At 37.0% G+C, this 25,577-nt stretch overlaps 3 protein-coding genes across 4 annotated transcripts in view; 1 reads left to right on the top strand and 2 right to left on the bottom strand.

The window, feature by feature from the left end:
- Positions 1-37: 37 nt before the first annotated feature.
- On the bottom strand, positions 38-3,024 carry LOC134817947 (transport and Golgi organization protein 6 homolog). The gene has a single exon (XM_063827328.1). The coding sequence runs from the start codon at positions 2,949-2,951 to the stop codon at positions 243-245; it is 2,709 nt and encodes a 902-aa protein (XP_063683398.1). The 5' UTR covers positions 2,952-3,024; the 3' UTR covers positions 38-242.
- A 1,314-nt stretch (positions 3,025-4,338) lies between these two features.
- The window catches only part of LOC134818943 (serine/threonine-protein phosphatase 2A 56 kDa regulatory subunit gamma isoform-like), a 79,581-nt gene continuing 58,342 nt past the window's right edge, over positions 4,339-25,577 (top strand). The window contains exon 1 of one of the 2 annotated variants that reach the window (XM_063828676.1): positions 4,339-4,356. The gene's annotated coding sequence lies outside the window, so the exon portion shown is untranslated. Of the gene's footprint in view, positions 4,357-9,089; positions 9,100-25,577 lie in introns of those variants that run through there. The other variant, XM_063828677.1, reaches the window with a different exon arrangement.
- On the bottom strand, positions 7,738-11,173 carry LOC134818947 (CCR4-NOT transcription complex subunit 7-like). The gene is made up of 7 exons (XM_063828682.1): positions 10,998-11,173; positions 10,247-10,360; positions 9,989-10,086; positions 9,643-9,846; positions 8,570-8,662; positions 8,251-8,340; positions 7,738-8,000 (listed from the first exon to the last, which is right to left on the bottom strand). The coding sequence occupies exons 1-7, from the start codon at positions 11,113-11,115 to the stop codon at positions 7,836-7,838; spliced, it is 882 nt and encodes a 293-aa protein (XP_063684752.1). The 5' UTR covers positions 11,116-11,173; the 3' UTR covers positions 7,738-7,835.

Raw genomic sequence — 25,577 nt, 5'->3', positions numbered from 1 at the left:
CATTTTATTACTTTATTCAATGGAGTAAAACAGTACATGATGTTTAAAAATTTGTCAATACAAAATTCATAAATAGTTAAAAACAGTCTGCTGTAGTCGGTACACAATGTTTTATAGTTAGTTATAAATAGTCTGCAAGTATGCTGTTAAAACACAGTACCCTTAAGATAGAGACCCAAATATGGATCGCTATTGGGAATGAAATCTAAATATGACATGAAACATTAAGAGAATTCAAGAAATTATAAAATTTTGATATCATGCTGAATCTTCGTCTTTGGAAACATAAATTCCCGGACAATGCCTGACAAAACTCCAAGAGCTTGAAGAGCACGATGCTCAACCTCTTCATCATATCTTGACGCAGTAACTTTCTTCAATAGTCTGTATATTCTCAGGGTTTCTCTCTCTAACTCGTGAAACAATGACTTATCTTGAGATTCTATGAAATTCGCGATTATGAGGATGGCTCCCTTTTTAGCAAGCGGGCTCTGATCCTCCACCAAAGTTCTTTCACAGACATCAATAATCTCTTGGATGTGACAAAGAATCCCAAGTTTACATATTTTACAAAGTTCACCTAAACAACTTAAACTGGAGACCCTCATTATCTCGCTGTGCTGGTGGTTCACGCATTTCAGTAGACAGTTGAAAATCTGAGATTCATATTTGGGGAGCATCTCATTTGTTATTTTGATGATGTTAACCAGAACCTCCATACACTTTGCCCTATCGTCCTCCTTTCTAGACGTGTTCTGAATTTCGTAAGTTATTCTGTCCAGAATATTTTGGGTGTTACACCAACTTATTTGAGCAAGACATTTGACCGCTGCTAAAAATACATAACTGTCGTCGTGGGTCAAGTTTTCAATGAGAATTTTTTGAAGCAATTCAACATTTTCCATGACCAAAGGATTCTTGGCCGCAAATTGTTTGCCAAGTTGTATGATAGCGTGAGCACGGGATGGTATTAGAGGATCACCCAAATCTTTTATAATATCTGGCAAACTTCCTAACGTTGATGCAGTTGCATCTCCTTGGTTCTTGAGAAGATTGGGTAACGAGTCAAGATTTATTTTGGTGGCGATGCAGATTTTTAGATCGTTGGATAACTTAGCGACTTCTCTGTTTCCTGATGTTTCACTTATCTTGTTAAGAGGTCCTATAAGAGATTTAATTTCAGATTCATCTGACTCAGATAAGGTTATTTCATCCCGCATGTAGGTGCTCAAAATACCAAAACTGATCAACAGAACCTCATCCTTCTCCAAACTTGGATTATCTGATTTCTGTACAACTATCAGTTTCAAAAGGGCAATGGTCTGAGCAGTATTTTTCAACAGTTTCTGACCAAATGTCTGGCAGAGTAAATCTAAAAGCAACCCTTTTCGCAGAGATACCTGAAATTGATGTAGATCAGCAGGACCGTCAAGGAAATTCTCAGCTTGTTCTGGTTCGGACCCACTAGAGATAACATCACGAAACAGTTGGAGGAAAAAGTCAGAAAGTTGATCATCTCTTCCGGAGGGTAGAGATTTTAGGATCTTCATCGTCACCTCAACAATCTTATCATTACTTCCAAGGATATCGTTAGGATCCAAGGAAAAGGCAGACGAACGAGGAGCGGAGTTTCCAGACTGACACATCAACATAAACCCACCAGAAGGTCCATTGCCCCAGAGAACCTCTCGTTTATCATTCAGGTTAGTGGACAAAAAATCTATGATTTTATTTGGCCAAGATGACGAGGAGCCTAAAAGCTCCTTTACCAATGCCAATAATGCAGTCTTCTGAGGGGAGATGCCTTGATAAACGTGATGATAAAGATATAAAAGGGCTGAGAGGAATTCATTGCAGATCTTTTCTGATAAGTTGTTTTGGAGTAAGCCTGAATTTGCTATTGTCTCGAGTCGATTGAGCCACGATTCGGCATCTTTCTCACCTAACAATGTTTTACTCATAGATGGGTTTTTCGTGTTTAGGTTCCAAGTGATACAAGGCGAAAATATTTTGCTCCAATACAGATCGAATGCTAAATCCGGGTTGTCTGCAGTTAGCTTATGAACCAAATTCTTGTACAAACGAAGGAACTGTTGCCTGAGTTTTGAGTTCGTTAGCTCCTCTAACATTACAGAAACTTGCTCAATGATGTTGATGGAATATTCCTTCGGTTTGACTCTCGGTGGAGTGACAATAACCGTTGATACTTTATCACAGAAATCCTGGTCCTCGTATGTTACAATACTTCCGTAATGCTCAAACAGTTGCCTAGCCACATTCAGCACTCCATTTGGACGTAAAACTTGTAGTCTCATAAGATCATTGGTTACAGCTAGTAGCCAAGTAGGGGGTTTTGCTGTGCCTTTCGGGAGCTGAAGATTGACGATCTCTGAGGCAACTTTGGGAGACTTGTATAACAGTTCATCTAGGAAGTTTTTGATAATTTTAGAGTCAATAATCTTGCTTTTTTGCACTAACAATAGGTTTTTGTTCTGCTTGATAACTCTCCCCGGATTATTTGGACCAAATAAAATCTGTACACAAGCTGCTATCAAAATACCAAGATACTTTGACAAAACCAGCGACCCATAAAAATTATCTTCCACAAAACTCTGCATAACAAGAACAATTTCCTGTAGCTCCACATTCCTCTGACCAGGACAACTCTCATATTTCTCAACTTCAGTCTGAACAGAAACAGGACAAACACCAGTGTCACAGAGCGCTGCCACTCCAAACCCAAAGAGCATCTGCAGAACCTGGGTAAACGTATTCTGATTGGTTACAGAAAACATGTGACCAGGAGCTGTGGGAAGTGTGGAGGACAAGAGTTTCAAACCGTCGACACAGCAGAATACAAAACCACGTGCATCACTGGAGGGGGAGAAGTCAGAGGGAGGTGAGATTAGGGTGGAGCGAGTAGATTGGTATTGCTTGATGTTTAATACCATAACGGCTTTTAGATCGTCTTCATTTGTTTCGCAAAGAGTTTTGAGTAACGTGAAAATTTGTTCAGTGGTGGCCATGCCTGGAGAGTGTAAGAAATGTTAGAATTCAAAATTTAATGAAAGTTTATTAATTGTGTTGGCTGATTATTTAATTAATAGTAATTTAAGTTCGAATAACTTGATTGGTGCACCTTTATCTAGTATTTAAACTGTGATAAAATTATAGGATTTGTTAAAAATAAAACACATGTTGGAGTTTTAAGGAGATTTGGTGAATGAAATTGTGTATTCAAATAGAATTAGAAAAACAAATACATACACGAGATCATTTGAGTTAATAGATATTGATTTTGAAGATATTTTTGAAGGACTGACGTATTATCTCTATTATAATTTAATATGTTCTTTTTTTGTTATTTATAATGTAGTTGCACAGCAACGTCAACCCACATGAATATTTAATAATAATGAATAATTTTTATTATCATCGCCAACATTTCCGGATGTTATTCCAGTCACGATCTTGATAGATAATATGACATGATCGATCATATCATATAGATTCTATCGATTTAGGGTGAAAACTTTTAACTTTTTAATAAATTAAAGTATCCATTTTATAGAAAACCCTGAACGTGTGATAGAATAATGAGTGACGTAGAAAACAGCGATATAACATTATATATCTTATTTACTACACTTAAAACATAAAAATTGGAGGTTGGAAAAAATTTAGGAAAACCGTAATCTGTGAGGAGCATAACATCATATTAGAAAAATTAAACATGAATCCTTTTCCTAATCAATTGGGACCTAGTAAAAGACGAGTAAAAATTTATTGATATTATAGTTGGTCAATGCAATTAGTTAGGGCAAGAGTTGATTTTTCTGTGAACAAATTCGTAACAAAGGTTTGTCTACAGGAATGTGTTGTCCATAGTCCCAGGAACCACCAAAAAAAACCGTCCAGCCGAAACTTTTGGGCAAAAATTTTTATAGTCATTTTTCTCCAGGAACCCATACGCCCCACCCCTAATATTGGTTATTCGGCTCCCGAGGGTCTTGAGATCTCCATAGGGGGTGCAAAATGACCGCAATGGCCACATTATGGCAGGCGAATGATAGTTTCAGAACGATTGGGGCTTTATTTTTCGAAATAAATGGAATTTTTCGAAATTTTTCGAAATTTTATTGAAATTTCGAAAAAAATACACCAAATTATTTTTAACGCTTATTTCAAATCTTACTCGGGAAATAACTTCAATTAACAAATATCAAATAACGGAGTAGTTCGCTGTTTATTAGTCTCATGATTTAAATACTGATAGTTGGATATTATCCGGTTTGAAGAGACAAGGACAAATGAAACAAGGAAGTTAGGAGTAAGGGTTATAACAAATAATTTGAGCCTGAAGATGGCGTTGACGCCGAAAATTTGCCCTTACTCCTAACTTCCTTGTTTCATTTGTCCTTGTCTCTTCAAACCGGATAATATCCAACTATCAACAAATATCAAGGTTAACTAACAAACAACAGCAGATAAGAACAAATTGTGATGAGAGAATTTCTTCAGATTATTGACCAACCCCCAGACAGCTATTCGACGGTACATACTACTAGCTACTCTGGTTGAATGTCTTAAGTTATCCTACAGTGAGCCAATGATAATCACATTCGATTTGCCGTTGTGGATTAAGGCCACCCGAATAGTACTGGAAACTGGAATGCCTATTGTGGTCAGGGTTGGGGGATTCCACACTCTCGAGAGTTTTCTTGGCTGCATAGGCTATATAATGGCAGACTCGGGTTTAGAGGAGCTCATCAAACTCGTGTATCCTGGAGACGTCACGCATATTATATCGGATGGAGGGTCTTACTATAAAGCGTTGAGAGCCCACTTTCTGATCGACGCCGCTCTTTGTTGTTTCATTATAGAGGAAGAAGTTTACGACGATGAACTAGTAGACTTGGAAGGTTACATCAACAAATGCAAATGTGTGAACGAAATCTAGGTGTTAACTTTAAGACTAAATCTATTCAGGATCTATCAGAGAAAATAACTCTGCTTCTAAAGAACCTGTTTTCCAACAGTAGAACAGCAGCTCTATGGGTTACTTACCACAACATGATAACACTAGTAAAGGACTTAATAAGAGCAGAGAGGTTGCACGACTACAATATGCATTTATCAGCAGTAGCTTTGATGCTGCCCTACTTCGCAGCAGCTGGGAGGGGACAGTATGCAAAAGCTTTAAGACTGTATTTGGAGCAGGATGCTATTTTTGAAGTCAAGTATTGGGCGCTTTTAAAGACCTTTAAAGTAACTGGGCTTCACACGGTTTGTTACAACGACCACGAGTGGGCCGGGGTGTGGACTGACCTCTCCATAGAGCAGAGTCTTATGAGGGCAGCTTAATCTAGTGGTGGATTAACAAGTGGAAGGATGCGTAATCGTGAGTCCGCTCACAAGTGATGGGTGGCCACCCTGAATCAGATGGCTTTAATAAATCAGTCTTTTGGAGATTCATTAGCTAATTCATCGAAGCGAGGAGTACCAACTAAAGCTGCCATCCACTCAGATCTTACCAAGTCATCAATCAAGAAAAACTGTGATGTATTTGGAAAATTATTAACTTGGTTTAAAGTTACTGTCGACTTTACAGAATCCGAAGATAAGACTAAGTTAATATCTTTTTCGACTGGTCTTATATCACAGTCTGGGAACGATGAGGTGAATCCCGAGGAATGTTTGGCCGTTGGGGCTGTCCTTCAACGTGAGCTAGATGGGTTGACATTCATCGATAAGATAAATATCAAAGGTAAAGCAAAGAACTTGACACAACTAAGAAAGCAGGTTAAAGTGAATAATAAAAGCGTTGCAGTCGATCCGTTGAAGTGTTTTAACCGTCTAGTCTTGGTTGCTGATAGAGAGACTTCAATAGAGGAATGCCTAACATACGAGTTAACTGTGGTGCCGATGAGCTTATTTGATCAATATCAGATGATGAGGAAATCTAATAAGGCTGCTCTTGGTAGCTACCTCAAAAACATAAACCAATCTACACTTAAATCTTGCAGCTTCACGATCCCACTAGTCATTGATGGAGGTTGGCTAATTCACCAACTAAGCTCATTTAAAGGGTGTGACAATTATGGTGAGGTAGCAATGGAGTACTAAAAGCTTATCCCTAAAAATCGGGAAGTTACTGTGATTTTTGATGGATATGAGCCTTCTACTAAAGATCACGAGCACAAGAGGAGAGTAAAAGCGTTCTGTGCTAATATTGCTGTAAAGAAATCCACCTTTTGTACTGTCACCAAAACAACATTTCTAAGCAACAACAATAACAAAAAAGAAATTATCGACCTTATCTCAAGCATTTTTTACTGTAAATGGTATTGAAGTGATCAGAGCTTGTAACGATGCTGATACTTTAATTGCAAAGAAAACATTGGAAATGTCATTCCTTGGCGATGTTGAATTGAAGGCAGAGGATACCGATATAGTTTGTCTATTAGTACATCCTTTCAACAGTGACCATCACAATGATATTTATCTAACAACGAAGAAGGGTACATATTCAATCAAAGAAATATCAAGTCATCTAGATCATAAAGAAAAGGAGATACTTCTTCTTATTCATAGTATTTCAGGTTGTGATAGCGTCAGTGGACTGTTTGATTTTAGCAACGTTAAAGTGCTAAAGAAAGCTCTCACCTTTGATGAGCAAGGTCAGTTGGCAACATTACTTTCGGTGAGAGAATCAAAAGAAAAGATTATTGAGGCAGGCCTCTGTTTCTTGCAGTACATTTATGGTGACAAGAAAAAGACTCTTTCTGCTTTGAGATTCCTAGCATACAATAGGATGGTAGCGAAAAAGAGTCTCAATCCGAATAGGCTACCTCCAACAATAGCTTCAGCAACGGAGCACATCCTTAGAGCTTACTTACAGTACCATAACTGGGTCATACTTAACGCTGACAGTCTGAATCCCCTTGACTACGGCTGGAAATTGGCTCCTGGTGGCACTTACGAACCAGTTGCAACAAAAGCTATAATTGCTCCAGAGTCTATTTTGAACCTTATATGTTGTAACTGTTCTGTCGATGTGGAACAGGCCTGTTTGACTTTCAGATGTTCATGTAGGAAATATGGCTTCAATTGTTTGCCAGCTTGTGGACGATGCCATTGCCATGGTATGAACTGCACAAACATTAGACATGATGAACCTGAAGAACAAGCGAATTTTGATTAATATTAACTGTGTATTAATAATTGTCATGGTATTTACTGAGAATACACATTTTAGATTAACTGTATTTGTTATTTGTAGATGAGTTTTGAAATAGATTTGAAATAAGCGTTAAAAATAATTTGGTGTATTTTTTTCGAAATTTCAATAAAATTGAGAAAAATTTCGAAAAATTCCATTTATTTCGAAAAATAAAGCCCCAATCGTTCTGAAACTATCATTTGCCTGCCATAATGTGGCCATTGCGGTCATTTTGCACCCCCTATGGAGATCGCAAGACCTTCGGGAGCCGAATATCCAATATTAGGGGTGGGGCGTATGGGTTCCTGGAGAAAAATGACTATAAAAATGTTTGCCCAAAAGTTTCAGCTGGACGGTTTTTTTTGGTGGTTCCTGGGACTATGGACAACACATTCCTGTAGACAAACCTTTGTTACGAATTTGTTCACAGATTGACCCATAAACAGCAATTCTTGCCCTAACTAAATGGCCATTCAAGATGCATAACATTTAATCATTTCAGCCTAGGTTGTTAAATTAAAAAATGATAGCATAAAATGTGGGTGTCTATATAATAGTGTTATTTCCATCCTATAAGTTTTTTTTTTCTTTCTTTAAAAATTTCTACTAGAGTTTACTGAGCAAGTATAGCAGCCATCTCATCTGTGGGTTGAACCATGGAGACTGGTGGCATTCTGTTATCCATGTGAGTCATAATAACGTTACCCCCCTGTAGACCATACAGTCTACCGCTATACTTGTCGTTCTCTATGAAGTCCTCGAAATACAGCCGTCTCATCTGGAATTGGGTGAGATTAGTGGCAGGAAATTAGGGGTTAGGATACGACTATGTTCGTATTTCTTGTGTTCTATTTACTTGGGTGAGATTAGTGGCAGGAAATTAGGGGTTAGGATACAACTATGTTCGTATTTCTTGTGTTCTATTTATTGATTCTAGAGATTTTGAAAAATGTAAATTTACAGGAAAAAATAAGGAAATTGAAATGAGAAGAAGAAAGCGAGAAGATGAGCTGAGAAATTACAGATACCTTGAAGAAGGTGGCTGAAGTGAGAAGACTATCAGATCCAGCTTGATGTTGAGATCCAATTCTTTCGACCTCTAGACTATCTGCCGTTTCCTGAGAGCACACAACTGTTAAACCATTTCTCTTGAACATTTATAACAAAGACAGGATTATAATGTCATGATGAAGCAACTTGTTTTAATTAAAAAGGCAAATATGGAATAATCAGATCTATCGATAAAAATTTATGTTATTTCCTATCCCGGCACTTGAGGATTAATTTAAAGCAGTGAACAACGACTATTAACGATTAACTTGTCATACTTTCAACTACACAATTTACCTGCAAACCGCCCTTCAAAGTTTTACAACTCTTCATTAGATATTTTATGTCGTACACTATAGGAAAGTACAGTCTCATAAGATCAAAGAAGTCCTGAAAAAAGTGAAGTAGTTACAATCATTAATAATTATTAGTGGAGGATAAACTTAATTCTCTCATGATCAGTATGTAACTGTCCATAATGTAAAAGTTGTTATCTCACTCTTTTTACGCTAATAGAGTGCAATAACTGGGAGGGAGATAACTATTGTTATCTCCCTGGTACTACATTTAGGCTGTGATTAACAAGTAAATAGGAGGGAGATAACTATTGTTATCTCCCTGGTCCATCCTTATCTCTTAAAAATGTTACAGGTCGCTGAGATGTTGCTAATTATTTTAAATTGGTCAAATAAGCTCAGTGAAGCTCACACTCACACAAAACTTGCCACAAATGTTTGACTACTTGTTATTGACATTCTGTAAAATTTTGAAACAAAAATATTTATCAGAACATAAGTAATGCCACTTTCTGTTTTTAAAATAATTTGCAACATCTCAGCGACTTGTAACAATTTTAAGAGATAAGGATGTGTCGTCTAGAAAGTTTGACTCTTGAATGTTATATGTAGTAATATTAACGGGTGATACTCGTAAAATATTTGTTCCAATTATTATTCCAACTCGGCGCGCGTCCTGGTAAGTTATAAACTTACAATAGTAATATTATCGGTCGTTAATTTCCGATGTAAATGCTGCATTCGCTAGCATCATTTCGTAGATCATCAGAGAATGCATTTACATCACTGCTTATTATATATTATATAATATGATAACATGAGTTATATCCCTCGGTCAAACCTCGGGATATAACTCGTTTTATCCAACTCGTCAAACTCGTTGGATAAAACTATTTTCACAACTCAAAGTTGTGAAAATAATGTTATCACATTATAAGCAGTGATGTAACTGCTTAATACACGTAAAAGAGTTTAAACCAATTGGTTTACAAGTGACAATTGCTAGAGCACCTGCAACCTGCAATCTTCCCAGAAAGAAAGAAAACACAATTTTAACAAAGGAATCATACTAACATCCTCTTCATCAGGGAGGTTCCTGTTGGTCAGCACTTTGAGCAGGTACCCAAAGTCGTAGGGCGAGTGGAAACTGACGAAGTGGGTATCTACCAGAACCAGACCGGATGGAATGAGCAGCTCAGCAAAGTCATCCACATCAATACCTTCTTCTTCGTGACGTTTGAATTGGATACCAGATCTGTTTAGCAAGTCTATTGAGTCCTGAGGTTTAAAATGTTTAGATTTAAGACCCAAATACAATGCATCTTTTTAAGCTTTCAAGCGAGATCAGATTTTGATCGTCATTTTGAAAAAGCAATATATTCAACTAATGAAGACCTAATCAACTCCCTTTTGAACTAACCTGGGCATACATATCTTCGTTTAGACTGAACTTGAAGTTGAACTGCCAGGTGCAAGGACCCTTGGGATGCTTTCCTTGTTCGTCTGCCAGTGTAATACCTGGCAATCTTATGTTACCTTTATTCACGAAAATAACCTAATATCAACAATCTACATCACGGATTCCATCGCAGTTAGTATCACGGATCTGGGATATACCAACATCAGGTTTCTCAAACAATATCATTTATTTTTCAAATGATTTCCAACTCCAACTTACCGAGCTGTATGATCCTCAACATGTCCACGTTCACTTTGAGGAGCTGGTACATGTAGTCGTTGTTGCTGCGGAACTCACCAAGTGGCCGAGCCACAACTCCCGGAAATTCAGTATCTGGATATTATTAAAATTAGGAGATTATCGTGTTATTAAATGTATTATAAGCAGTACAAAAGGCAACCAAATAACTTCGTGATAACTTCATATTAGGGTTTCTATCTATACAATGTCTAGATAAAATTGTCTAGACTATTCAACAACTATTTTTGTCCGTTTGTCTAGACAATAATTCCAAATTATATAGACAAAATTTGTTGTGTTCGATATCAAAGTATAAATGTAACACGGCCTGCATCTGTGGAATGGCCAGCACTACATTATGTATAATGTAAGGAGGAGAGAGATAGGGGAAGAAAAGGAAGAGTAAATATTTCTAATACTCAGCTCTATTGAGCTGAAATATAGCTATACTTTAATTAGAGGACGGCGAACAAGATGGTGTTGCTTATTTTTTTAATCATAACTCAAGTTTTAGCTGTTTTTAAGCCCATGCCCATTTGTCCAAAAATTGGGGAATAAATGAAGATGGGGTTGGCCGCCCCAAATTGTCTGATGTGTCTGTTTTATCTAGATATGTAATTCGAAAAATGTTGTCTATTGTCTTGACAAAAAATTTACCAGATAATTAAAAGCCTTTATATTTTTTTTTGAATTTTCTATCTTGTGTATTATATCATAATTTGTTATCTACCTATTGAAACATAGTTGTAGGTTGGAATAAGTTGTCTGATCTTCTCAAACTCTTCCTCCATGTTGTCCCTCCAGACATCACGGATGAGGTTGTTGGCGATAGCAGTGCTGGTGGGCATCACTCTGAGCTGTTCCTACATGTACCTACACACTCTTTCTAACAAATACTGTCTGGTTTAGTAACTTTATCTAACATGTAATAGAGATGTTAAATGATTTATTATAAAATTTTAAGTTCAAATGAAATTTGAAGTCAATTATAGATACATTTTTTAATTGTAAACTGAAAATTTAGAAATAAAACACAGGTGTAAATTATGAAAGATCATCGTTTTCATAAAATCACAACGTTACAACGTTACAACGTTACAACGTTACAACGTTACAACGTTACGTTGTTGCAAGTTGATAAAGCCTTTCACAGTTAGTAAAATAATAACTGTTTTTATCAGCGCAGCCATCAGTAAACTTGGGTTGTTTTGAGTAAAAACAAGAGTGTCCAAGATATTGAGCAAATTTAAATCATGTTTTCGAGAACTTTTGACGAAGTAGGGTACTTTCACAGCAGGGTCAAATAAATTAATTGCTCGGAATAAAACGCTATAATTTGGTCCAGGTAATACCAGTTTTGAGTGTGTAAATGTGTATTGCCCCTTCTGTGACAGTGACCAGTTTCAATAACCAAGTTTATGGATGGTGGCATAATATACTGATAGAAAAAAAAATACAAAACCGCAGAATCAGTATAACAAGAAGATTAAAAAACCCTGTGGGTAAGCAGATTTTTAGGAATCTAGATAATTTATTAGGAAGATAGACATTTTCAAATTACATATTCTACTGAAACACTACAGTAATTCTCCCTCTTGTAAAACCCTATTTGAATCAAAAATTCTATACTTTGTCGTGTAAATGAGTGTACAAGAAACGTTTTGAATCAAATATTTAAATTTAATAATTATCATCGAAATTATATAGAATTAGCATCAATGACCGATGATTAACGATAATCTCTTCTTCATAATTTCCACTGCAGCCATTGACTTTGCTGACCGATATATCTAACTTTCCTATAAGACCGAGAATGTAGAATAATTCTAATGAAACTTTATAGTACACTTTACAGTACACTGTACTCAACAGACCAGTCGTTACTCATTTACAAAATAAGAAGCGAGGTTTTGCGAATTTGTTTCAAGGATCAACAAGTTATTTGTTGAAAACCCTGTTTAAAAATAGCGAAGACCTCAAAAATGTTATCCATCAATGACCTGCTGACTGTTTCTAGTACAGAGCAGCCACTTTGGATACATGTGCTAAGCAACTTGTTATGAGCCCATTACGAAGAACAAAAACACTACAAAAACATTCACTTGCAAGATAAAGATAGAAAGATCACAATAAAAACTGAAACACATTTTTGAATTCTTACTTTATTTGAGATCATATCTTTCCCGTGATAATATTATTGGAACTGGCACCTAAATACAATTACTGTATGAAAGATCAGAGAATTGTTTGAATACTAAAGATAACACGAAACATAACATTCCAAACATGCTTAATCAAAGTGCCATCAAAATTAACAAATTTAAAACTCCTTTCGTTTGATCAAATTGATGAACAGGGTCCGATCATTGCATTGTAGCTATAGTATGAATATTATATAATCAGTTATATCTATATTTATGTTCACAGATCTGACACAATGACTCACTATTAATGGTATTATATAAATTAAAGGTTGCAACTATGTCCTTCACATCATGAAGTATTATCAGCTCAATTTTTCAACAATTCAGTCTCCAACAAATTGTATGGTAGCGAAATAATAGCAGTTTAATTAAAAGCTTCTTCAACTGAATAGAAATGAAATATAAAGCATTCTCTTGGCCTAAATTTGAAGATATTCCTTCATATAAATTGTGAAGTGGGACGGCGTGCGTGTTGGCAAATATTTATTTTATTGTTAGAACATGGATCTGTTTCAACTGAAGGCAGTGTTTGGATAAGCTCAGGGGTGTTTGATTGGCATAGTGGGTGTACAAAATCATGAAAACCACCAATAGCAAGATATCCGAATACTTTGATCTTGTAACCTATTCAGAGCTTTTAATACATTATGTAATAATCCACCTATTTGTAAGCTGAATCAACAATGATCTTCCGATTAACATAACAAAATTTGTAAAATCTTTAGGCTCAAACTTTGTTTGAATGAGAATCGCTCAGAGAATACAATCCAAGATCTAGTTCGATTAATAATCGAAAACAGTAAGGTATTCAATATGTTCACCTCTATTTACCATGCTTCTATTTACCAGGTCCCTCACATTACCAGGACTACCTTAATTCCTTTCGCCCAAATCGTTTTTCATGCATAATATCATATAACTCATGATACCTTTATTTACCATTAAATACATCATGCCTTCGCCGAAAGGCATGGTAAATAGAGGTTAGACTGTACACTGAATTGCGAAAAAGCTTTTAACTTTAAGATAAATGTTACTACACACTAAATAATCAGGGAGTATGTTTGCTTATATCTAATATAATTATATGTCTGAATGTCTGACTATACCTGACACTAACACATTAAAAACGTGCTATGAATACCATGGAATTAAAATCTGGTGAAACAGATAAAGTCATATAGATGTTACTGAAAATTAATTCAGTTACAGAATTTTGTAGAAGATAGATCAATTATTGAAAACCGTCGCTAAACTTTTATTACGGTAGCAAAGAATAATCCCTACCGAGGTCAAGATCTTTATGTATAAAAAACTGTTAAGTCTTTCAATTTTCGACATGAATCCTTTTATTAATAAAATCTTACTTAAAACTAATTATTACAATATGGCCGAAAAAATTAGGGCAAATTAGGGCAAACTCCGTAGGCTATCCACTACGATAATCGTAACCGATAATTATCTCCGATAATTCGTTAAAAAAAGTTATCTGTTTATCTAGATAAAATATATTTTTATCGGTATAAAAATTCACTAGAAATTACCGAAAATACTGCCACAATACAGTGAAATTTTAAAGAAATATTAGTAGTTTTGCCTCTCTCTGTTCCCAAGTTATCCAAGAAACAGTCCCAAACGTCTTCTAGTATGATAGAAGGGGTAGTTTACTTGGATGTGAGCTTAAGATGTTTATTTACATTTGTTTACCTGTAGAACTGTATGAACTGCAGAAATCCAGAGAAGGTTATTGACATTGTTCTCTAGAGGGTGCTGGCGTTTTACCTTATAACCATTCTGGAGACGGGCACAAGCATGGTACTGTTAACAGAAGTCAAAAATACCGGCAGGGCACTCAATTGAATTCCGGACGTGTTCTGGGGGTGAAACATTGTCTTCAAGAGAAGGAATCTGTTGCTCCAAGTTATCCACAGGATAAGGAAACGGTTCACTGAATCACTTTAAATGCTTTACTGTTTTGAAGAGAACTGGTAGTACACTACTGTTCTCAGGATAAGGAAACCTTTGGTCTACTGTTTTGAAGAGAAATAGTGCGTTACTGTTCTCAGGAGAAGGAAACCGGCGGTCTACTGTTTTGAAGAGAACTGGTACACTACTGTTCTTAGGAGAAGAAAACCGTTGGTCTACTGTTTTGAAGAGAACTGGTGCACTACTGTTCTTAGTGAGAAGGAAACTAGCGCTATACTGTTTTCTGGAGAATGTTCACCCCTGTTCTTAGGATAAGAAAACTGATGCTCTAGTATTTTAAAGAGAATTGGTGCACAACTGTTCCCCGGAGAAGAAAACTGATGCTCTAGTATTTTCAAAAGAAAGGAAGTGGTACTTTACCAAGATTACTGGTAAAACAGTCATAAAGCTCAACAATTATTTTTTGTGAAATTTTGAAAACATTTTGGCTTTGGCCTTCAGCAGAAAATTATCGGTTTTATCGGTTTTATCTAGATAAAACCTAAATCTTTATCTGTTTATCTAGATACAAAATTTCATACCGATAATGGATAGCCTAGGGCAAAGGTACTTACAGTACAAACTAAGGACAACAAAGTGTTATCCAATTACATGCAGTTATTGCAGTATGAACTAAGATTTTAATAATGAATCGTATTTACGGCAAAAAATGCAGTAGGCCTTATTTATTGGATCTTTTCTAAAATATCCGATAAAACCGAATTAATATATCCGTTGAATATATTGTGGAGTGAATTTGACTGTGCCAAATATAAAGTAGATCTTAAATGCCATAATTAACTAAATCTATTATTGACGTCAAAAGGAGAGGAAAATCACTAAATTTTCCTAAAAGTGCAGAAACAGAGACTAGAGCTCTCTGAAAAAAGCACTGGAAGAACATAACTTGGTACATAACGATTAAAAATATTTCACACACATAATCATGTGCTACGTACAACCAGCTGTCTCATATGAAAAGAAGGTTTTAAGTTAAATTTGGATGAGTTTTATTGAACATGGATGAATTTTTAAATCGAGAGATGGTTGTACCTATGGGCTATTTAAAGTTATCATCTCATGAAACTTTAAAGTAAACTTCATGTAACATTAACCCTTTCGCCCAATTTAATAAAATGTAGCAAAATCGTATAATATACATAGTTTCAAATCAAAAACACGTGATTGATCACTTTAGATTCTACCTCTGCAAGCAAAGGCGTTTTCCTTAATCAAATTTAAAAGGAGACTTGAAATTTCTTTTTAGTGAATTAAGGCAAGGAAGATGAGCAAGCCATGCATCTGTATTGTTGAGCATCCTCATACCATATTGGATAATATTTGGTACAGCATTATTGTCAGCAACTCCAAAAGCATAAGGGGTACAAAAACATACCATTACTGTATTACCGTTTGCTGACTGCACTGAAAAGATTCTGATGTGTACAAATAAGAGACACCCATCCAAGCAGTAGTGTCTGATTACAGTATCCTTGTATCCTGATTTTGTTAAATCATTCTTGATATTTCCAAAGCAGGAGAACAGATCATCATCAACAACATAGTCAAGAGCATTTTCGTGATAAACTTCAAATCCCAGTAGTTTGTCCAGATACGTATATGTTTTGTTGAGGAATGAAAATGACTCATCCAGTAATATTTCTTGTACAGTGAACAGTGAAGTAATTGTGTTGTGTATGGGCTCCACTTTTTCAGCTGCAGCAAGGAAAAGTTCATTACCATGGCTGTCTTTGGAAAACTTTCCTTTCAAAATGAATTTTGTATCACTTTTTCCTGGGCAAATCAAAGAGCATAATATAACTTGATGTCTATGGTGGAAGACCTGATACATAAACTCGTGAGACTTACTTACTAACAAACCCACATGATTGCCCATGAAGCAGTTTTTTGTCCCAAAGAAGATGGGAAAATTTTTTGAGGTGTAGACAATCTTTCCGTGGGAAGTTACACCAAAGCCAATGGAGTTAAATGATTTGAGAACCTCTTCTGTATCGAAAAATGATAGATTGCTGTTCTTTGGAATTTCTTCGTCAAATTTGCTTAATGCAATATGTGCAATTGCTTGTGATAGCACTTGATTAGTTGAATATTCCCCATCACAAATAAGTTCTTTTATTTCATCAACAATTTTTCTAAAGCGTTGACGATTCTCCTTTGCACGATTTTGACTTATTGATGGGTTAACCAAGGGAGAAACAAGCAGACGTTGAGGGCTGTTACAAGCTGTCATATGAAGCAAGTTCTCCTGATTGGGTCATTGAAGCAGCCTGAAATATATAATATCATTACAATTTTTGACAAAAACCATTAGTTTAGTATGATTTTCACCACATTAAATTGACAAACTGAGTAGGACAGTAAATAACAAAAGATGGTGAATCATGGCATATTAATAACTTGTAAAGCTGGATCACAATCCTTAACAGATTGAAATTCACACAATGTGTAACCTCGCACTATAACTATTATATTGCCAGGAATTTCAGTGAACGACAATAACCAGATATACAAACTCCAGGGGGCTCCTTAAAGCTGGAGGGAGTGCCAAAGAAAGACCTGACCTTTTTTAAAGACCTTAAAAAATATTTGTAGGGGCACCAAAATATTTCAACAGTGGCAACAAATGGTAACGTTACACCACACAGCAAGTAGACCAAAGTGGCTCTTGCTTGTGAAAGTAAAGTAAAGTAAAGTGAATGGTGCATCAACTACCCGCCGAAGCGGTAGGTTGGGAGTCCCCCCTGGGATCATTCTGTCCGTAAAATTGTATACAATACAAAATAGTACAGTTAAATATCTACAAAATTTACATAAACAAATCTAGGAGACCTCAAAGCTCGTCTTTTCAGGGATGAGGTTGAAGGAAACGTCTTGCAGTTCAAGATGCTGGGCCGTTGATCTTCTTCTAATTCAACTCAGTGCAATGAGTGTACTTCTTAATAGATCAAATCTGAATCATGTTCTGATATGATTTTTGACCTGGCTCTTGCCTTCCTTTTTGTGATCAGGCGTCAGCTATCATCTCAGAGACACGATCTACAAACACAGTGCAAAGCGGTCCCATACCTCTGGAGGTTGTGAAGACTAGAGGGACAAAGGATCCTTTCTCTTTACTGAAGTACTCTCTCTTCATACAAACAGTCCGACAGCTGCAACATCAAGACGGGCTTCATCCTGGGTGTTGGTCTTCCTTGAGAATGAGCTTGGTTGGACTGTCAGGAGTGCTGGTTCTATCTTTACGGTTTTACACTTTGCTTTTCAGAGGAAGAAAGCAGCAGTGTCTCAGTGGCGTAACGTTGCCTGTTGAGTGTTGGTCCCCCCGCTGGAAACGCGCCCCCCCCCCCCTGTTGGCGCCCCTCCCCTTTTGGCACCCCTCTCTAAAATTGAACAAATAAGGTGATTTAGAGGATACGCTGGTTAAATCTCTAAAAAAGTGTGCTTATAGAGCAAAACGTGCAGTTTTGCTAATACCTAAGTTTTTCAAAATTGTCCCACATTCAAACAACGATTTTGCACCCCCCTAAGATGCCCCCCCCCCCCTGCACAGCGAGGATCAGCGGGGCCCTTTGTTACGCCACTACAGTGTTTCTTATGGAATTGTGGCACATGCAAACGTATCCACCTAGTTTACAATCAAGGGCGTGGTAGACACTGTTTACATTTCTGCAAGCATATTTAGAAGGCATTCCTTGGATCTTCCAACCCTACCGTAGGCGTATGCTGTCTTGGAACTCCTGCCTGTTCAGAACATAGTTAAGGTCCATCAGTGGTAGTGTTGAGAGCCATGTTGAGGCTCCCTTCTCTCTTGCTTGGTCTAGGTGGTTCTTAAACAACAGGATACAACTACAGATGCTTTACTGGGCGTCGCTCAGCCTGTTATTCCGCCGAATCTCTATGTTTATGAACATTATAGCCTGGGATCCCCAGGTAACAGATGCTGAACGAAGTGAATAATTGTATTCACCACTGTTGGTAGTGTTTCTTTTCAATGAAACAAGAAATTTTTCAATGAAACAAGAAATTTAATTTTAGCACATTTTTACAGAATAAAAAGATGTAAAACAATTCATAAAATATAATGCCCATTTGGTGTATGACTTTTTGTCCTTGACTGCTAGTTTGGTTTTGGAAGGACAGGTAACTAACGGGGCAAGGAATGCGCGTGCCTGGAAGCTTTTGCACACACCGAAACGCTAGTTCAGTTAAGTTTATAGAGACAAGGCTCAGATTAGGACTAGAAGAAAAATTGTAAGCAGACATTAGGGGTTCTGTTTATAGTTGTTATTATAGGTTGCAGTCTTGTTGTGACAAAAAGTCTACACTAAAACATTCTTTGGTTTATATTGTGTAGTTCAAGGATATAAAATGCAGCTTCAAGCTTTCAAGGTGGATATTGGAGAGCTGGCGAAAGATTATGGCCTTTGTATCAATGGTTATAATAAGCTATAAATATCTTAAACTATACAGTGCTAATTAAAATTTCTTTAAACTTCATTCTCAAATTAGATTTTTTAAATTCAAAAGTAAATATACAATAATTTTATTAAAACTTTCTCACATCGTTTCTGGTATCGTTCTACAATGCAATTATAAATTTACTGGGCAGCGCTCAGTACACTAGCAAGAATGATGCCTCAGCCTCCATCAAAAACAATTTTAGTTTTCAGTCCTTCTAGTTTCCAAAAATCTACCGAGCTAGTGTTCTGGTGTGCACAAAAGCCCCTAAGCCCGTGCATTCCTTGCCCCCGCTAGCTGCCAGTCCTTGACAAACTTCCAATAGCAAAGATCAACTGGTCATTTACAAATTGAGCACTATACAATTTTAATTGTTTTAAATATTTGACTTTGTAAAATGAGCTAAAACATTGATTTATTAGTTTCATTGATTAGTTTCATTGAAGAATAAAGATAGGTAAATACTTAAATGGCATGGCACAGATAAGAAAAGTTGAACTGCTGGAACGGGAAATGGAAAAGGTGAACATGTGGAAAAGTAACTGGCCGCACGGAACTGTCGATCGACAGTGTTATTTTACTGAAGTAAATAGGAGGTTTATATAATTTTCGGCTTGTTTATGTTACCTTTCACGTCAATCCTAATGCGCGGCCCTATTTTTGAGTTTATATTGCACCCTTTGGCTTGTAGGTTTATAAGCTATCAAGACGCGCGCAGAGTTGGACTCGTCGACGCGGTCTAATATTTGATTGATTGATTGGGAATCGAGCGGTTTACTCGATTAATGTTTACTCAAAATTGTAATACAAACAGTAATAGATATAAAATAGAAGAAAATTAAAGAATTCTTTTTAAAACAAACCCTCTGGAAAGGGCACTGCACACTGTTATCAAAAAGTACACTGTGATCATGAAGTACTATGAACTACAGATTTAAAAAACACGACGCTTCACGCTACACATGATATTACACATCCATAATATCGATCCTATAGGTTAAGAAGTTTAGACTTGCACTGAACAGCTTGGACTATTGTTTTTAAAATTTTGTGTAAAATTTTACCATCAGTGATTAATGATGTTATAAGTTTAAATTTCACGTCTAGACTGTCTTAGGCCAGGAACATTGTGCAGTAGGAATGGTTGCCACTCGTTAACATCACCATCACTTTGAAGATTAAGTAGCATTTTCTTGGCACTAGTCTTGAACAGATTTATCGAAAATAATGTCGGAAGTGTAGTAACGTCTGCTTTGTCTGCGAAGACAGAGAGCAGTGGTCCCTTGTAGTAAATACTGTTTTGAAAGTGTCTTTTCCCGTATAACTGGAGCCAGGAGCAGGCTGACGTGTGATCAGAAAGTTTTGTGGGTATGTCGGCGGGAAAAGCTTGAGAGATGTTTTTGGGGACTAATTGTGGCATGTTTTTAACTTTATGCATCAAGATAATTGAGTTGTAAACGATAAGACCATGCACAGTGAGAATTTCATGTTCACTGAAAAATGGCTTTGTGTGTTGTGGTAAGGCACCTTCCTTAAAGTAGTAGTTTACGAAGCCAGGCATAATAGCCCTTATTCCTTGCTTCTGTTTGCTGAATAAAGCATCTATATGGCTTTTTGCAGCAAAACCCCATATCAATGAACAATAGTTTATATGAGACTGTACAAAGCTTTGGTATATCTGGAGTCTAACTTTAATCGGCAGCCGACTTTTTATTTTGTACATAATACCAATATACCGCATCATTTTCGCTTTAAGAGCAGTAATGTGACTGGTCCAAGTCAATTTTTCGTCAACAATTATGCCAAGAAATCGGGCCTCAGTTTTTCGCTCAATAGTGGTGCCTGCAATTTGAATATTTACGTCAGGTGTTGAGGTTCTGTTGGGTGAGAGGAGCATGTAGCACGTTTTCTTAAGGTTTAACGAAAGACCATTTTGATCTACCCAGTTTATCAATAAAGGAGAAAATTCTGTCATCTTTTGTAGTATTTCTTGATGATTTTTACCAGATATAATTATGTTTGCGTCGTCAGCATATAAAACAAATTTATCGTACGATTTGATTTTTGGCATGTCATTGATATATATTATGAAAAGTAAAGGTCCTAGAATACTGCCTTGCGGCACTCCGTGTCTCATAGACTGTGAGGAAGAATTTGTGCCCCCTATTGAAACATACTGACTCCTGGAACTTAGATAAGACTTGAACCATTGGTGTGCTAGTCCTCTTATACCATAATGATACAGTTTGTCTAAGAGAATATCGTGGGAAATTACATCAAACGCTTTGCTAAAATCAAGTAGGAGGAGAAGAGAGACCTCTTTTTTGGAGAGGTTGTGTCTAATCGTGTTGGTAGCATCGAGGAGCGCATGTTCACACGACCGACCCGGCCGAAAACCGTATTGTCCTTCAAATAAAGTGCTATGTCGCTCTAGGAAGTCAAGGACTCTTCTGTGCATGAGTTTCTCATAGATTTTTGAAAAGGTGCAGAGCAATGATATTGGTCTGTAGTTTTTCACATCTAGTTTTGAGCCTCCCTTAAGGATAGGAACTACCTTTGCAATTTTCAGTGATGTCGGAAAGCAGCCTTCATTGAAGGAAGAATTTACTACATTTGAGAGTATTTCACAAAACTAAAGACAATCCTTGGCAATCTTGAGCGGCTCAACTTTTACATCCTGTGTGGCCTTATTTTTCAAGGTACAGATTGTTCGTTGGATTTCGACAGGATCAGTGGGCGAGATGAACATGCTCTCCTCAACCTGGCTGTCTAAATATCTTGCATGCCCGCCAGGGTCGAAAGTGGTACGCGCACTGATCTGCTCTTTGATTCTAGTTGCTATATTAGCAAAGTACGTGTTAAAATGTTCAGCAACATCGCGGTTCGAATTTATCAAGTTTCCATCATCTCTCCGCAATTTGAATTTGGAATTTTGCTTAGCTTTCCTGCCTAGAAGTTTATTTATCATCTCCCACTGTTTCTTGGAATTGTACTGATATTCTTCAAAGTATTTTTTGTGGTATTTGTCCCTTGCTAGATTGATATGTTTTTCACAAAATTTTTTTAATTTTTTGTACGTAGCAACATTTTTCTGTGTGGGGCAAACTGTGGATTCAAAATACATCAAGTTTTTTCGAGCACACGCGTCTTCAAGCCACGGCAGAATAAAAGGCTTGGGGTTTTTCCTTTCATTCATCCTTCTGACATGCTTAGATTTGATTGGGTACGCGGTGTTATAGTGCTTGTTGTAAATTTCGTTGAACTTATCATACTGCTCATTAGCATCCATGTTTGATGTTATTTGCTCCCAATTTTCAGCGTCGATCAGTTCGTAAAATTTTAAGTTATTAGCGGCATTGAATGCACGTGTATCACGCTTTTGTGATCGTTCGGTTTTGGATCGATCAGTAGCAGGACTGTAAGAGAAATCACCAAGAGAGATCGTAGTCAAGGTGGCAAAATGGTCTGAAATGTCAACTGTCAGGACATTGCAACTGAGAGTATGCTGAACATCGTTGCTGTAGACATGATCAATTAAGGTCCTGCTGTGACTTGTAACTCGTGTTGGTCGTGCAACAAGCTGAAAAAAACCGTATTTCGACATGGTGTCCACTAGATTTTGGCAATGTACATTGTTGCTGTGGTTTATGAGGTCTAAATTAAAATCTCCAGCAAACATTATGTGTTTTCTGTTGTGACGGTCTAGGCTTAATAGTACCGAATCAAGTAAAGCTATGAACTTATCGGGGTCACGTGATGGAGACCTATAAACGTCAACAATTAGTTTGGTTTTGTTGAGTCCTTTACAGTTGTTAATTTTCACTAACATGAATTCACCTGCCGATTTGGTGATCTCATCTACGTCCCGGAGATTAGGAATAAATTGTTCAATATTCTCAAACTCACACACTCGCTTACTGATATAAATTGCAAGACCACCACCCCGACCCGAAGTTCTGTTTGGGCCCTTAAGTAGAGGTTCATGGAAACCCTCGAGTAAAATATCAGTTACGCCATTGGGCAAATTGGATTCAATGAGATTGGTTTCATTCAGACATAGGACATCGTACTTGCAGTATGTTTCTATGTTTTCTCGCAGGTGTTCAATATTCTTGATCAGCGATCGAATATTCAGTGAAAATAATTTCAGCTCGTTTGCTCCTGAGTTCTGTACGTGCTTCTGTTCCTTATATCTACATTCTACCAGTATATTTGAAATTTCATCAAAGTACTCCCTGTCCTGTTCATCATCAAGTTGATTACCTATTTCATTTGCAATGTTTTCTCTATCATATGGATTAAAAAATAAGTCATGTAGGTGGCTGTAATCATCAAGTAGATGGTGTGGTTCGTAGTTGAAACCAGGAATCATAGATTCACAACATGTTTTACAACCTAACTCGTGTTTCATACACTTGGAATGTATACTTTTTCCACACCAGTTACAATATCTTAGGTTTTTTGGTGAATAGCACCATCCTGCACAGGAATTGCATTTAACTTTGAATACAGGCCCGAATGCAGGCTTCTCGACTGGTGAATGGCACGCATTGATAGGGAGGGCACTAGCTAAACAATCGTAACAGGTCCAAGAAAAGCCTGAAGATATTATGTGCAGGGAATCAGATTTCGAGAGTCTCATACATTTAGGATGCTTGGTGTCGTTGCAAAGTGAGCAAGTAAGCAGAGGCGTGTTTTTTGGAATACGTTTGTTACATTTATCACAAACTTTCGCTTTAGGTAAGCTTGACATTTAAAGATTACAATTACCGAGATTCACCGATAAGTATTTATACCTGCGGTCTATATAGATATACCGAGAGAAAGAAAAATGAGGAGGAGAAAACAGAGGAAGAAGTAAGAAAAATAAGAAAATTAATTTGATAAATCTAACGAGAACTTTCAGTTCTGTGTGAGAGATTATCGTCAAAAATGAAAAATTGAAAAACGAAAAACTGTGTTTACAATACTTTTTGGTTACCTAGCAACCGTAGAGATTCAGACATTTTATGTTGCACTTGGCAACAGCTAGCTTGTGTTGTTGTAAGTCACTAGTCAGTGTGTCTGTCAGTGTATCTGCATAGTGCAGTGTGTGTACAATGTATTTCAGTGCCGAGTACATGGCACCGGAATCGCGTGTGGCAAATTACGTGTACTAATTACTTTTTAATGTAAGTCGCCTTATCATCGGCGTTATCTCTCTAAAAAGATTAGACATTAAATTCACTACTCTTGCATCAAGTTACAAGGCCGAGCATAAAGTTTGTAGTAAGTATTATTTTGTTGGAAATTGATTTTGTTTCTTGTGTTCAGTGCATTTCTAAAGACTTAAATAAATATTTGATCACATACGATTTATACTTTGATCTCTAGTTTGAAACTTTACTATTCTGTTAAATGGAGTTATCGTTCATTTCCAGGACTGAGACTCTTCATGCAATTTCACAAAGTCATAACGTAGTGGTAAAGGGCCACGTCTAAGTCCAAGGCAGACTAATACAACATGGACCCAGGTATCAGACGTGACTTTCTGTCCGCTGTAGTTAAAGTGTAGGCCGTCACGTGCTAGATGACCCCATCCGAACGATAAGTTATCAAACAGATGTATGTTGGCATGACGAAGGGAGCATTTAAACATAAGCTGATTGAAGAAGTTAATGTTCGGGTTCAGTACATTGTACGGGTCTGCATTCATGGTCACGTTTGTAACGGAATCAAATAGAAACTGGGTTTTCGGATACTGTGCGACAAAGTTTCTGACATGATCATGCAAAATTCGGGCGTTCACACCATTTTTCCTCATGTCGTTTACCCCAGCACTAATAAGAACTATGTCCGAGGATTTGATAGATTCTTTGTGTTCCTCGAGATCGCGCAGCAGGAAGAGATTTTCGCGGAAGGCAACTACGGGCGCTTTAAACTTGGAACAGTCGAAAGAAGAGTTTTTACTGTCTGATAATACTAACACCCGTTTGGGTCGCTGAGGTTCAGCGATTTTCAGGGAAAACTATTTTTCAGCGAATTTAAAACAAATATTTTACGAGTATCACCCGTTAACCTTTGGCTTTTACTAAATCGCTCGCCCAAAAATTATCACTTCACTTTTGTTTTTATGGTTTTACAGCGGAACAAAACGGTTTTACATATACTCTAATCCCAATCCTAACCCTAACCATAACCCCGACCACAACCCTAACTCTAACATCTAATTACAATCGAATTCGTGTTTTACATGTAGGTTTACAACCTACCAGGACGAGCGCCGAGTTGGACTCGTCGATGGAACAGACATTTTACGAATATCACCCGTTAATGTTTTACTAGCCTGTATTTCACGTGACCAAAATAGTTTTCCCATAACTGATAACTCTCCAGGAAAGTATTTTACTTCACGTCATGAGGGGTGATTCGGAATCAGCGCAAAAAATACATTCTTGTCATACGTTGTATGACCCGCCGCGCACGAAGTGCGCGGCTCCCCTGTATCGTCGCGTCAGGACCACAGTGAAACGACCGTGGGGGTCGCAACGTGATACAAATATATTCTACTTGTGAAACAAGCGCGTCACGCAGTACACGTATTGCGTATACACATGGCCATGTGAAGTCTATGAGTAAGCTAAGCTAACTAATTTTTGTTAAAATTGGATCAAGTAAAAGTTACT

Source organism: Bolinopsis microptera, chromosome 7 (genome assembly GCF_026151205.1).
Source record: "Bolinopsis microptera isolate Bmic1 chromosome 7, MBARI_Bmic_1.0, whole genome shotgun sequence".
In the NCBI taxonomy this organism is placed as follows: domain Eukaryota; kingdom Metazoa; phylum Ctenophora; class Tentaculata; order Lobata; family Bolinopsidae; genus Bolinopsis; species Bolinopsis microptera.
The sequence above is the reverse complement of the archived record's forward strand: the minus strand, read 5'-3'. Positions and strand labels throughout refer to the sequence as shown.